The sequence below is a fragment of the Dermacentor silvarum genome, chromosome 3 (genome assembly GCF_013339745.2).
Source record: "Dermacentor silvarum isolate Dsil-2018 chromosome 3, BIME_Dsil_1.4, whole genome shotgun sequence".
NCBI lineage: Eukaryota > Metazoa > Arthropoda > Arachnida > Ixodida > Ixodidae > Dermacentor > Dermacentor silvarum.
In genome coordinates, this window is record NC_051156.1 from 234582626 (window position 1) to 234595762 (window position 13137).

The following is a 13137-nucleotide window of genomic DNA, read 5'->3' on the forward strand; positions in this document are numbered from 1 at the left end:
GGCGTGCATTTTCATGAGCCAACCACAGCCCCAGCTCTTTCAGCACAGGGGCAGAAGAGAAGCAACATCAGCCGAAACAAACTTTCTGAAATCGAATTCAAACATATCGGCACGAAATTTTATGCGTATAAGACGTACCCAATATCATGCTTTTTCGAGTCTTGTCAAATGATGACAAAACGGCAACTCATAAATGTCGCCGGTGGCTGATGTGATCGCAGCAAGCAGGCCTACTCAAGCGATCGCTTTTGCGATCTCTTAGGCGCGATTTCACAAAGCGCCTAAGCAAAATCTCACAAAAGTGATCTACAAACTACAGTCGAACCTACTCATAATGATCCCAGGTATAACAATCTATTGGTTATAACGAGCATATTTTATTGCATTTATGATTTTCCAACCCTGTCTGTCTATTGAAACTGCTTCCAGATATAACGAACATTTTTTAGATAGCTGTACTGTTACAACGAACGCTTCGAATCCTGTCACGGTAAAAAGAGGGCACACGCTAAGTGCCAAAGCACGGAAGCGCGACCAAACTGGGCGAACGGCAGTGTGCGCCCTGCTTCAGTCCAACTGCGACCATGATACAGCCTTCGATATGAGCGAGCGACCACTGCGCATGAATTTTGGAAGCTACAAAGAAGGTCAAACCATGGTCACATGCTTTCAAGGCACGCCTCCAGGAGGAGGCGTACAGCATCTACAGCAAAAACAGCATGGTGCGGGATGCGCACTGGTGCCTGCACCGGTGCAACATCGGATGCCACAACTGGCGTCACTCTATAAAAAGTGTTTCAGGGCCCCTTTAAAGTGCTGTTTATACAAGTGACAACAATGAAAAAGGAATGAAAGATTACATTTTCAACAAAGAAGCTTCATATTATGACATGGCGGGATATCACTGCAGATGTCTTTTATGCTTTGAAATCTGTTGCATGCTAGAAACTTCAGATTGAAGAAACAGCAAGTCCCACCACCGTCATGTTGCTATGGTTTCCATGTCAACCAAGCAGGTTCACATTCTATTGCGCTACATGGTGCTCACTATGGAGTGCACACAGGATGCCAAAATGCATGCTGTAGCTTAGGCACCAGAAGTATGCTCAGACTGCAACAGTTATAATTAGCACAATGCATGCCTCCACTTATCACATGAGATGGTCAGACCTTGTGACACTATGAACAGCCAGCTTTTGAAAATAGAAAGCATTGGGTAGAAAAAAGGTTGCAAACAAACAGTCCGGTTATAGTTCACGAGTCCTCTATCTATATAGCAGAGCAATCTAGAAGACTGAGTACTACCATTATCCAACATCTCATCAATATTGCATAATTCATCAGGTGCAACTGCTCAGCCCTGAATATTGTGGCAAATCTGTCTCTAGGCATGCAAAATGCGAGTGCTCACTACCCCACTGGCTCAAGCTCTCACCCGCAGTTCGGTCACCTCGCGGTGTAACTTGGCCTTCTCCTCACTGAGGCGCTTGACTTCAGTCACCAATGCGGTGCACCGAGCACAGGTGGCGGCAGTAGTGTTAGTAGCAGCTTTCTTGTCCATGGATGCAGACACCTGCCCCTTGAGGAAGGCCACCTCCTTCTCAAGTGTGCCCACTGTAGCCTGGTGTCGGGAGCAGTCATCACGGCACACTGACAGGGCTTCTTCAGCCTGCCGCTGCTTGGACACCGCCTGCACAAATGTGCACAACAAATTCACACTCTCTGGTGTCTTGTGGGCATGCAGCTTGTAAGCAACAGCAAAGAACTGCGGAGTCTGTGACAATGGCCACAGTGAATTTCCAGTACACCAGAGGGAGGTTCACTTCTGCAAAAGTTCTCTAAGCAAGCTATCTTTTTAGCCCATCTGAATGACTAACTGCAGAGGGAAGACTGTACACAGGGCCATTGCTACGATTGTAAATCCAGTTTTTATTGCAATAGCAATACTATGGACACTCCAGCCACACTCACAGCCATTGGTGTCATGTTCCAGATTTATTTATATACGCTGTCCTGAATACCTGCAGCCCGATTAGGGTAGTGAAAAACTGGCACTACGTGCATACCAGACACAGCAGTCACGTGTCTGTTGAACATGATGAGCTCTGCTGTAGCACTGGCATGTGAATGCAGGATCAAAAAAAAAAAAAAAAAGACCAATTTGCAGCATGTGTAACACTTCCCAAGACGCTTGCCACAGCATATCTGATCGTATAACCATATGTTAAGGGAAAATTAACGCATCATGATGTCCTTCATCATGTCGCGTGGTGACACTGAAGACTACCTGCTGAGAGCACTCCGACATGTCCACACGTCACAGCACCAACATGCCTCATCGCATTAATCAATATAGCAAGCCAATAAGTACCCCAGCTGCTTCCCTCAGCAAATTTAGGGGGAAGCTATCGCTTGACCTTCACAATAATTCTCAGATAGCTTCTGCATGGCTTTTTTTTTTTTTTTTTGAAGTCTGCTCAGGCCTTCCTTCACAGTTGTTGCGCAGCATCGGTGTCATTGTCACACAGCCAACTAGCCAGTGCCATGGCTTGGTGCACCTTCACCCTGATCAACCCTTTCCCACTGCCCCAAGTGAGTGCACATTGCCTACATTGTCTACACTGTAGTCACCATGCATGCTGTCTGCATTCAGTAAACTTGAGCAGCAAAAGAGGATGAGGAAATAACACTTATTAGCTATAAAGAAACTAAGACCCTCATCCAGGCCTCTTTGCCAGACTCAAGGCTCCTGACCCAGCACATTTTTGACGTGCTGCACCAGAACCATCCACCATACTTTTTCGAATGTTCGTGGGAGAGTAGTCCATTCCTCCCACCTGTTAGGAATCTTGTTTGTTGGCATGAAGCAATATACAGGGTGTTTCAGCAAACACTTTCAAAAATTCTTAAAGGTTGCCTGTGGCAGATAGCACAATTCTTGTTGATGAGCTGGTCTACTCAAAGAGGCGGACATTACTTGCACAAGAAATTGAAATGCATATTTGAATAATTAAAAAAAATTCACTAATGAAGTTTTTAACTAATTACCTGATGGCCCATATTGCAATTTACAAATTGTAGCCGTGGAGTTCGCAAGCCGGATCCACTTGGAATTAATTCTCAGGATGACACTAGTTTCGAGATAATTCCCGAACTTTGCGTAAAAATGCATTGGTGTTCCAGTTAATTTTGTGCTTCAATGCATAAAGCGACGTTTTGTTAAGCAACTAACTGGAACGCCAATGCATTTCTCCGCAAAGTTCGGGAATTAATATCTCAAAACTGGTGTCATCCCGAGAATTCGTTCCAAGTGGATTCGTCTTGCGAACTCCACGGCTACAATTTGTAAATTGCAATATGGGCCATCAGGTAACTAGTTAAAAACTTAATTAGTGAATTTTTGTTGATTAGTCGATTATGCATTTCAATTTTTTGTGTAAGTAATGTCCGCCTCCTGGAGTAGACCAGCTCATTAACTAGAATTGGGCTATCTGCCATAGGCAACCTTAAATAAATTTTGAAAGTGTTCGCTGAAACACCCTGTATATTTTTGGGAGAGCAATCGTTCCGTCCGAGCCTAAACGAGCAATGGGCGATGTATAGTAACGCATGCCGAGGACGAGAGGTGTAGCTTCCTGCAGCATACAGCAGATGGAACTGAAGTGACTTGGGTTGACGCATGCGCTGCAGCACAACCGGCACTCCATTGGCACTGAACGCACCACTGAATGCCATCTGCTTGCAGCACAGTGCACCAGTGCCTCTGTGTTATCGTGGAGACCAGAGTGGCGATATGGAGCTAGAAAAGTTGCTAAGGGTTTGCAACAAGTAGTGCATCAGACGTGTTGCCCCGCAGAGCACAGGGCATGACTTATTTGTGACATGATGTGGCAGCGGGAGAGAGAGAAGTTCCTCTTCCTAAAAAAATATATCGCTCCGTGTTTAATCGTAAGTTTGAAAGTGTTAAGTATTAAATAGTCGCGGTAGACTTTTGTGGGCTCATGCACGTACAGTAAACCCTGGTTAACTCGAACTCTTACATCGGTTTAGACATTTTTTTCCGGTCATGGTTTCAACCCATGTGCTTTAAAAAACATCTTATCTCAAAATCTGAACTTCGAAAATACCAGGCAAAAGGCAACGGCGCAGTATGGGCAGCATCACTTGAATTCGCTTTTTACCCAATGGCAGCTCATTAGCAGAGCCAGACCCAGTGCAGGGCCGCAGTCGCCACATATCTTTCCCCCTTTTTTCTATCACCGCCCGCGTGCGCTTGCTCGGTTGCTCACTGCCGCTTTGTTGTGGCCTCACAGCCGCAGCGGTGAGCTGGAAGCCACTCCTTTACTTTTTCTCCCCCTCTCATTTAGGGCGCTGTCAGTGATGCATTAATGTGGTCGCAGTATTAATTATGACCTTGAGCAAGATGAGTGGCACAATGCGCCTGCTTTTTAGTAAGTTCCTCTGTATGCACACAGAGAGAATGGAGAACAAATTGAGCTGTGCACAAAAGCAAAAGTCAGTTTGAGCACACAACACATATTCTGGTTTGCTGCGGTGCAGCATGTTATACAATACCGCGAGAGAAGTCACATGGCCAACTGCTGCGTTCAATAACTCTGACTATGGGTGGAGCTTTCACTGTCTTTCGGCAAGAGAAGATAAAGACTGCTACAATAACTGACAGATGCAACAGGTCGCGACCAAAACAGCTCCAGACCTCAGCGACTTCCTTGCGGACCTCGTCGAAGGAGTCCACATTGGCCTTGTGCTTCTTCTGCATCTCCTCCATGCAATGGACGCCTTCCGAGAGAGCCTACAATGAAGAAGTGAAGGCAAAATTACCAGAATGGACGGGTTTTTAAAATCCTTAGCCAAAACAACACTTTGCCAGCTCATCAGTGCAGAAAGCAGCAGTGATCTAACAAGTTCAATGACTTCAAACAGAACCAGCTTTAAAAGTGGCTTGACTGGCCTTTCAGCTCTGAAGCCAAATTGGACAAGTAGGCTAATTTGATATGTCGATCCAGAATGTATTATAAAAACACATTCTGCACGAACATGAGGCATAAAACAAAACAAGACCCCCACCTACCCCCCAAATAATATGAACTCTTATGTTGTTGTTTTTTTTACCTTGTCCTCTTGCTCTGTACTTTTATAACACATCCTTAGTACAAGCAAATATACTCAGTGACAACTTAATAATTAAGAACAAGCTCCATCCAGAAAACCTAATCGCACCTGCACTTGTGGTTATAACACAGTTTTCAAGGGTGACCAATACTGAAAGTTCGCCTCCTCAATGACCTCACAGAAATGAGCAAGCGCAATCGGCTGGCCGGTCTCTAAAAAGCCTCTTCGGCTTTGGTAGTAATTTGTATGCTGCTGCATTCCTAGGATGTCACCGATCATAATCCCCTTGAGGCCTAAACCACAGTTCCCTCTGACATCATCTTGCCAGCCCAAACAGAGTTCCCCATCTTGAATTTCACTGACCTCCATACAGCAAAGCGGGAACGGTACGTATGAAGGCAAAAATATATTCTATTGAATTCAGGTTTTATTTAGACATATAAAGGTGCAAGAGTTCCAGGACTAAAAAAAGATCCAGCAGAGCCCATCTCCCAATGAATGTCAACATTAGTGTGATTAGCGCCGAATAAATGTAGAAACACACTGTACTGCCACCACAGACACATGAAGTGACAAGCTCATTGCCAATCAAAAGGCCAAATCATATTACGACACAGCACATACAGATTTCACTTCTATTAATTCGATCCTGACAGGACGGCCAAAACTGGTCAAATTATCCTGCAGAATTAAACAACACAGAAAAAAAATGTCGCAGTTTCGTCCGAAAGGCGAAGCATCAAGTGCGATAGCAAATTAGTAGAGAGCTATTCGCAGTAGGGATAGTAGTTTTATCGGCTGCATAAACTTGGACACATTCGCTTACTAACTGAATTAACAAGCGTGGTGTCAGCGCGCACAAGCAAAACATGAATAGATCACACTGAATGACCGCAGACGACGATTGTCAAAACGCTGGCAGCAAGCGCAGCCGCCGCAGCAGGCGAATGTTCATGCGGTCTATCGCTTCAACGGAAACTGAGCGGCAAATGCACAGCACACACAAAGGTGAGAGCCGTGTGGAGATAAGAGACGGTGCGGGCGACTCCCACAGCCGGGCAAAGTAGAAGCCCAGTTGTTCGCAGAGTAGAAGCTGCCCCCCTCCCTCTCGCGCTGCCTTCCCGCTTTCTTGCTTTCGCATGGGAGATTGAGTGGCCAGTTCCCCTTGCGCCCGGTTGCAAGATATGCATTTGGTGTCACAGCATAGCGTCGCCCCGCCTCCCTCCCTTACCCCCACGGCCTTTCGCGCGACAGTCGTGTTTGCTTTCCGCCGTGCGTTCGCTCTCCATGATAGCACACGTCCCCCGCACACTTTTACTCGCGCATAAGGCGCGTGGCGACGATTTTATCGCCCTTGGACTTTATTAGATTATGGGGTTTTATGTGCCAAAACCACGATCTGATTATGAGGCACGCCGCAGTGGGGGACTCCGGAAATTTGGACCACCTGGGGTTCTTAACGTGCACCTAAATCTAAGTACAAGGGTGTTTTCGCATTTCGCCCCCATCGAAATGCGGCCGCCGTGGCCGGGATTCGATCCCGCGACCTTGTGCTCAGCAGCCCAACACCATAGCCACTGAGCAACCACGGCGGGTCCTTGGACATTATACGGAACCTCTTGGCGATGGCAACGCCGACGGCAGAAATCCAGTTGAAGTGTCCATATAATTGCTGTCGCAATAAAAAATGCCGAAACACACTGTTGATTCACTTGGCCCTATTTGCCTTTAATGTTCACTTTACCAATACAGCTGTGTTATGCAATGAAGCATACCAAGCAGGGAAGGTGCCACTGTTAAGGGACACAGCTCGTGTTCAATAACCCTCCCAGACGCTGTGTACACAATTGTGTACACCAAGGTAGTGCATCAACAGCAAAAGCACTGATGACAGTAATGATATTTAAAATGTGTCACATATATCTTGAAACACTTATGCTTGGAATTGTGCTGCAATTTTGGATAGCATGTGCAAAATGCTTTAGTAAAATGAGTGGGAACGTAGACAGTTGCGTGTCCTTGCTCGGTGTCAATATGTTGTATGTAGCGGGTTCACTTCTTTCATTGTTTTTCACAATGTCATGCACCAGACATAATTTTCAAGTGGCTGGATAAGTGTTTTTTCAAGCTTTTCAAAGACAAAATAGTTGATGACCTCATATTTGATGTTCCTGTAGTGAGTTTTCACATGGAGTCCACATTCTGTAAACTTGAAAAAACTCACTAAGGAATTCAAAATTCTTAATCTTTTCTGCAGCTTTACACTTTCTATGATTCTGAAGATGCAGGAAATGTGGTGAAAGTAAGTTTTCAGTCAACAGGATAAAGTGGTGTCTGAAAGGGTTTACACACACACACACGTGTCATCTCGGGTCACAGTACGAGCCTAATAAGTTTACTAGCAGGCCTTCAGAGTTTTAGAAAGGCCCTTGTTCTTTTGTTGGCTTTAAACATCCCCTCCACTTTCGGAGTTTTTTTTTTTTTTTTCATTTTACCGCCTTCGTTTTCGCTACCTCTCCTAAAACGCAGATGGTTTTTCTGCACTTCTCAGTGTATGAAGCGTGCACGCACGTATAATTTAAATTAAAAAAAATTAAATTATGGGGTTTTACGTGCCAAAACCACGATCTGATTATGAGGCACGCCGTAGTGGGGGACTCCAGAAATTTGGACCACCTCGGGTTCTTTAACGTGCACCTTAATCTAAGTACACGGGTGTTTTCGCATTTCGCCCCCATCGAAATGCGGCCGCCATGGCCGGGATTCGATCCCGCGACCTCGTGCTCAGCACGCACGTATAATTAAGGAAGGCGTACTATGCCCATTAAAGGTCCCATATATACATGACACGCATGGCGGGCGAAACAAGGGCTCAGAACGCCACAGCAATGTCAGAAACAGCGCTGAATAGCTGCCAGTGTGCTTATTGGGTGTCTAGGTGCTCGTACTGTGACCGGACACGGCGCGTGTACGCCTGTATAAATTAAGAAACGCATACTATGTCGCATGACAGAGGTCCCTTTCCATTCTTGGTATGCTTCACTGCATACCAAGCTGACTACTCAAGTTCGAATTATCTGGCAAAGGCCAATTTCGAGATCGAAATAACACAAGTTTGGGCCTATGTAAATGTACGAGTCGGTAATCCCGGATTAACCGATATTATAGCTGACATTAGGAGAAAGAAATGGAGCTGGGCAGGCCATGTAATGCGTAAGGTAGATAACCAGTGGACCATTCGAGTTACAGAATGGGTGCTAAGAGAAGGGAAGCGCAGTCGAGGACAGCAGAAAACTAGGTGGGGTGATGAGGTTAAGAAATTTGCAGGCCCAAGTTGGAATCGGCTAGTGCAAGACAGGGGTAATTTGAGATCACAGGAGGAGGAATTCGTCCTGCATTGGACTTAAATATAGGCTGATGATGATGAAATGTATGAGTGCCAGCCAGGACCTTCAGTTGGGATCGAATTAACCGAAAAATCGAATTAACCGGAAAATCAAATTAACAGAATCGAATTAACGGAAGCCTACTGTATCTCATTGAAATCACTGCACCCCATTTGGAACTCCGTAGTATCCATGGTATCGTGGCTGCAATTTTGTGGCAATGGCTCTCCATGAAGCAGTCGTGCTCGATGCAGAGGTGCCTGTTGTGGATGGGGTGCTATCGCTTTAATATATTTAAGGCAACATACCCCTTGTGGCCCAAGCTAGTAGACAACTCGCGTCACTGGGTGAACGAGGTTACATACATACCACAAAGTGAGGTAAGTTCCCAAAGAATGCGAATCGCATTAAAGCAATAAAAAATGCCAGCGGGGTCCTGGGCATTCGTGATGCACTCAGCAATATGCAACACAAAGGAGAACAGTTTACATCATTTACAGACATGGCAATGATTTACTTAATAACAATACAATCATATACTGACGCAACATTCTGAAAAACAAGTTTACGTGAGAAACATCGCAATAATTAAAGGGCTCTGACCGAGTTGAGCTGCACCTTGTACTGCGCACACAGGGCTCGCTCCTTGGCCAGCTCCTGCTCCAAGTTGCGCTTCTCGCGAAGCACCAGCTGCAGTTCACTTTGCACCGATGCCTCGTCTCCTTCCTCCTCTTCCTCCGCCTTCTCTCCAGTCACCGTTGGCCTCATCCACCACGAAGGCTCTCGGAGTGGGTTTCCGCATTGGGCTGGCCACACTGTGCACACAACCACACCCACACGCAGCACTCACACAACTTGCACAGCAATGCAATGAGTCAGCAAAGACTGGGCTATTTTACATGCTGTACGCCACCTGCTCAAGGCTTTGTCATAACAGCCAAGGTCTACGTGGCGCCCAAAACTAAATGCCTCTGAAATGCGTGTGCCTAGTTGGCTCCTTTATGCAAACTCACAGAAAAGAGCCAATGGGGCTCGTAGATTTCAATAATCTTTGATTTTAATAATCCTTGAAAGTCGGCATGTGATTTTAGTATAACAGGACGAAAGAAAAACAAGGACACAAAACGCAATATGAACAGCTTTCTGTGTCATCCTTTTGTTCGTGCTGTTAATTTGTTACTATGAGTTGCCAACAAGCCCAAATACATACTCTACTACTTTGTGATGTGTACAGATGCCGACAAGTTTACGGAATGAGTTTACAGAATGGTTGGAGACCATCATCCTGCAGCAACAGTTTTAGGTGACAGCACAGGGTGCTTTGTTGGGGTCCTTGTATCCTTGATAAAATGACTAGTGCTTTTGAGGGATGCTCCGAATCCTTTTGTGCCGCTACAAATAAGAGAACAGCCAAAGCAAATGCAAATTTGCATATTGTGAAGACACACCATGAAAATGAACAAACACTTTATTTTTGTTTTACTTCTTTTCTGGATGATGTGGCCTTTAGTCTGCAGTTTTGACTGCAATGCATAGGCGCAGAAATATAGAGTACAGCACCACTGAGACAACGGTTGAGACAGAGAGAGGCACAGTACACAATGGTAGACACAAAAAAACAAAGCTTATATAATGGTAGACACAAAGATGGTTTACACTGCAGCAACTAACCACAGCATACCGCATTTACTCGATTGTAACGCAAGTTTTTTTCAGATTTTTCTACCTGAAGTCGATCCTCGTGTTACAATCGAATACCGAAATTCAAGTAGTCTGAAAAGTGCAATGATGCACCCAATTCAAATCAAGGAGTGAAATGTGAGTAAAAGCTGTGCGAGGGACGCGCGCTTTCACCGGGAGCGAACACACGGCGGAGAGCAAACACGACGTCTCCGTCGCGCGAAAGGCCATGGGGGGATAGGAGAGAGGGAGGGGAGGCAACGGTTAGCTGCAGCACCAAATGCGTATCTTGCGACCGGGTGCAAGGGGAACTGGCGACTCAATCTCCCATGCGAAAGGAGGAAAGCAGGAAGGTAGCGCGGGAGGGAGGGGTACGGCTACTACTCTGCCGCAACTGCATACTTGTACTTTGCCCGGCTGCTGCAGTCGCCCGCACCGTATCTTGAAAGCGATCTCCACACGGCTTTGACCTTTGTATGCACTGTGCTTTCGCCGCTCAGTTTCCATTGAAGCGATAGACCGCACGAACCTTCGCTCGCTGCTGCCACGTTTGCTCATGCCAGCCAGCATTCTGACAGTGGTTGTCTGTGGTCATCAAGTGTGATCTATTCATGTTAGATTGTGCGCGCTGACACCATGCTTGTTAATTCAGTTAGTAAGCGAATGTGTCCAAGTTTATGCAACCGATAAAACTACTATCCTTACTCCGTATAGCTCGCTACTAATTTGCTGTCGCAATTGATGCTTCGCCTTTCGGGCGAAACTGCGACTTTTCATGCATCCGGTTTAGCGGTATTTTACTTCTTTTTTTTTTTTGCTGGACGCAACAAAAAGTCACCCCTTCACGGTTTTATTTTTTCTTGATGGAGGCAATGAAAAGTCACCCCTCGCGTTACAATAGCGGTCGCATTACAATCGAGTAAATACGGCAATTGCAGGGCAATTGAGGCAACATACTCATGCAAAGACACATTTACTGAGAGACTACCAAAATCAATCCATGAAAGGCTGTCGCATGACTATGACACTTGCGTTTTTTCCCTTTGTTCACACACACAATTTTTTTTTGCTTGATCAAACCAGCGACAGGGTGTTTGCACATCCGTCTGCCGTCATGTGAATGAAAAATACTCGTCCATTTGCTTTTGTAAAAGCGTATCGCATAACCCTCAGCTGAACACTATTCAGACAACATTCACACTGGATAGATCATTCCTCCTGACTGCTATGTCAGTCTTCCACTTCTCAACAATGCCAAAGAGAAGAAAAAGACAGCAGTGCCGAGGAGGCACTGCTGGTTACACTTCAGCAGCGCTGGGCCCACACATTCCGTGTACTTAGTTGCCGAGTGTCGGTGCTAATCATGTTAAGCTATGCACTTTCCAGTATTTTGTCATCAACAACCCTCACCTAGGGACTCCCTCGCTTTTGTAGCCCCTTGCTCCATTGTTATTTATTTTATTTATTTATTTATTTTACATACTTGTCAATGAGGCATTAACACTTTAGAGTGGCACTTGAGACTAACACTAGCTGTTCTTTGTCACGTTACAATAACTCCATAAACTGTAGGCAATACGGAATCCTGCATTCATGACAGACATGAGAGAGATGAAGAACAAAAAGAGCAGGTGACTTCGTCTTTCGGAAACTCCCATGTGGGAGGAAGACAAGTGGCTCTCCTTCTGAGCTTTGTTCTTGCCTTTCGTTCTCCTGCTTTTTGCTAGAAAGAGTTGTAAAATACAACACATCTTTTCTCTGGTGCCCTAGGTGGAACCACCGGAGCTATAAAGTGCACCAGTTCCATATGTCCCCTACGCAGTGCAGAGTAGCGCTAACCAGTAAGGCAAAGCATGAAGAAGTAGCACCACTGCAACCAGAGGAAAAGCTCCGAAAACAGAATGGCATAAGCAAATAACTAAGAGGATAACACAGTCATTACAACATTTATTAAAAGGGGCTACAATGGCATTCAGTAAGGTAAACCAGAGCACGGACTCTACGGTCACTAGTTGTGCAGTGAAAGTGCTACTGCATTCAGTTCATCGCTTGCTCGACCTACCCTCTTATTCCACTGACACCTTCACAGGTTTGTACATCCCTCTTCACTCAGATAACATTCCTCCCCATGACCCACCATATACCAACAGAGGCACCAAGATGCCCACAGCAGTGCACACGTGCGTGAGAAATCCACAGGGCTGTGCTTATCCCGGCATATCATCTATTGAACCTAAATAGGGAGAAGCCTCCAGGAGCAGCCATCTTCCCTTTAAAGCAAACACTGTAATGTGCCATTAAGTCTAACAAACAAACCCAACTTTTATTGTCTACAGTGTCCATTTCCAGTTTGTGCTTAACCTGTGATATATTGCATAGCAAACTATTGGCATATTGAAAGTTTGTTGGGCTAACCTAAGCATGACTGTTAACCTAAGCCCGATAGCTAACCTAACCAGCTACCAGAAAAGCCCATGCCCGTTTCATGGACGAGAATAAGGGAAACCGAAGGGATAAACTTTTTTTGTTAGTTACAAACACATGAAGCCAATAGACAATGAATTAAGGGAAAGCATGAGGGAAATAAACTGTTTGCTTTAATTTAAATGTAGAAAGATTAAGTAAAAGGGAAATAAAAGTGGCCGACAAGGCAACTTGCATTCCATGTGTGATGCTCTACCATCGGGCTGCCATGGTGGCTGTCTTTTTACATTACAATCTATCACACTTCGAAAGCTGGTTGGTTATTGCTGAAAGCTTGGCTAACAAGCTTCATCATACATAACGGTGTGCAGATGACCACCACAGAAAGCTTTGCTCTAATATAAACGAGTGGCTACAAGCACAGCCCCCGGGATCTCCACCGAAAGCCCCACAGCAGGCAGGCAAGCGTGCAGCATGCAAATGTGTGGGCGCTCAGGGTGGTTAGTGCCTCGAC

General features: G+C 45.5%; 1 protein-coding gene across 1 annotated transcript in view; it reads right to left on the reverse strand.

Moving 5' to 3' along the window:
- LOC119445275 (citron Rho-interacting kinase-like) overlaps positions 1-13137 on the reverse strand; it is a 102784-nt gene that overhangs the window by 89515 nt on the left and 132 nt on the right. Inside the window, exons 2-4 of the mRNA XM_037709592.2 lie at positions 9123-9334; positions 4718-4813; positions 1436-1690 (exon numbers count right to left, since the gene is read on the reverse strand). Of these exons, the coding sequence (XP_037565520.2) occupies positions 1436-1690; positions 4718-4813; positions 9123-9287 (516 nt within the window). The 5' untranslated portion in view covers positions 9288-9334. The remainder of the gene's footprint in view (positions 1-1435; positions 1691-4717; positions 4814-9122; positions 9335-13137) is intronic.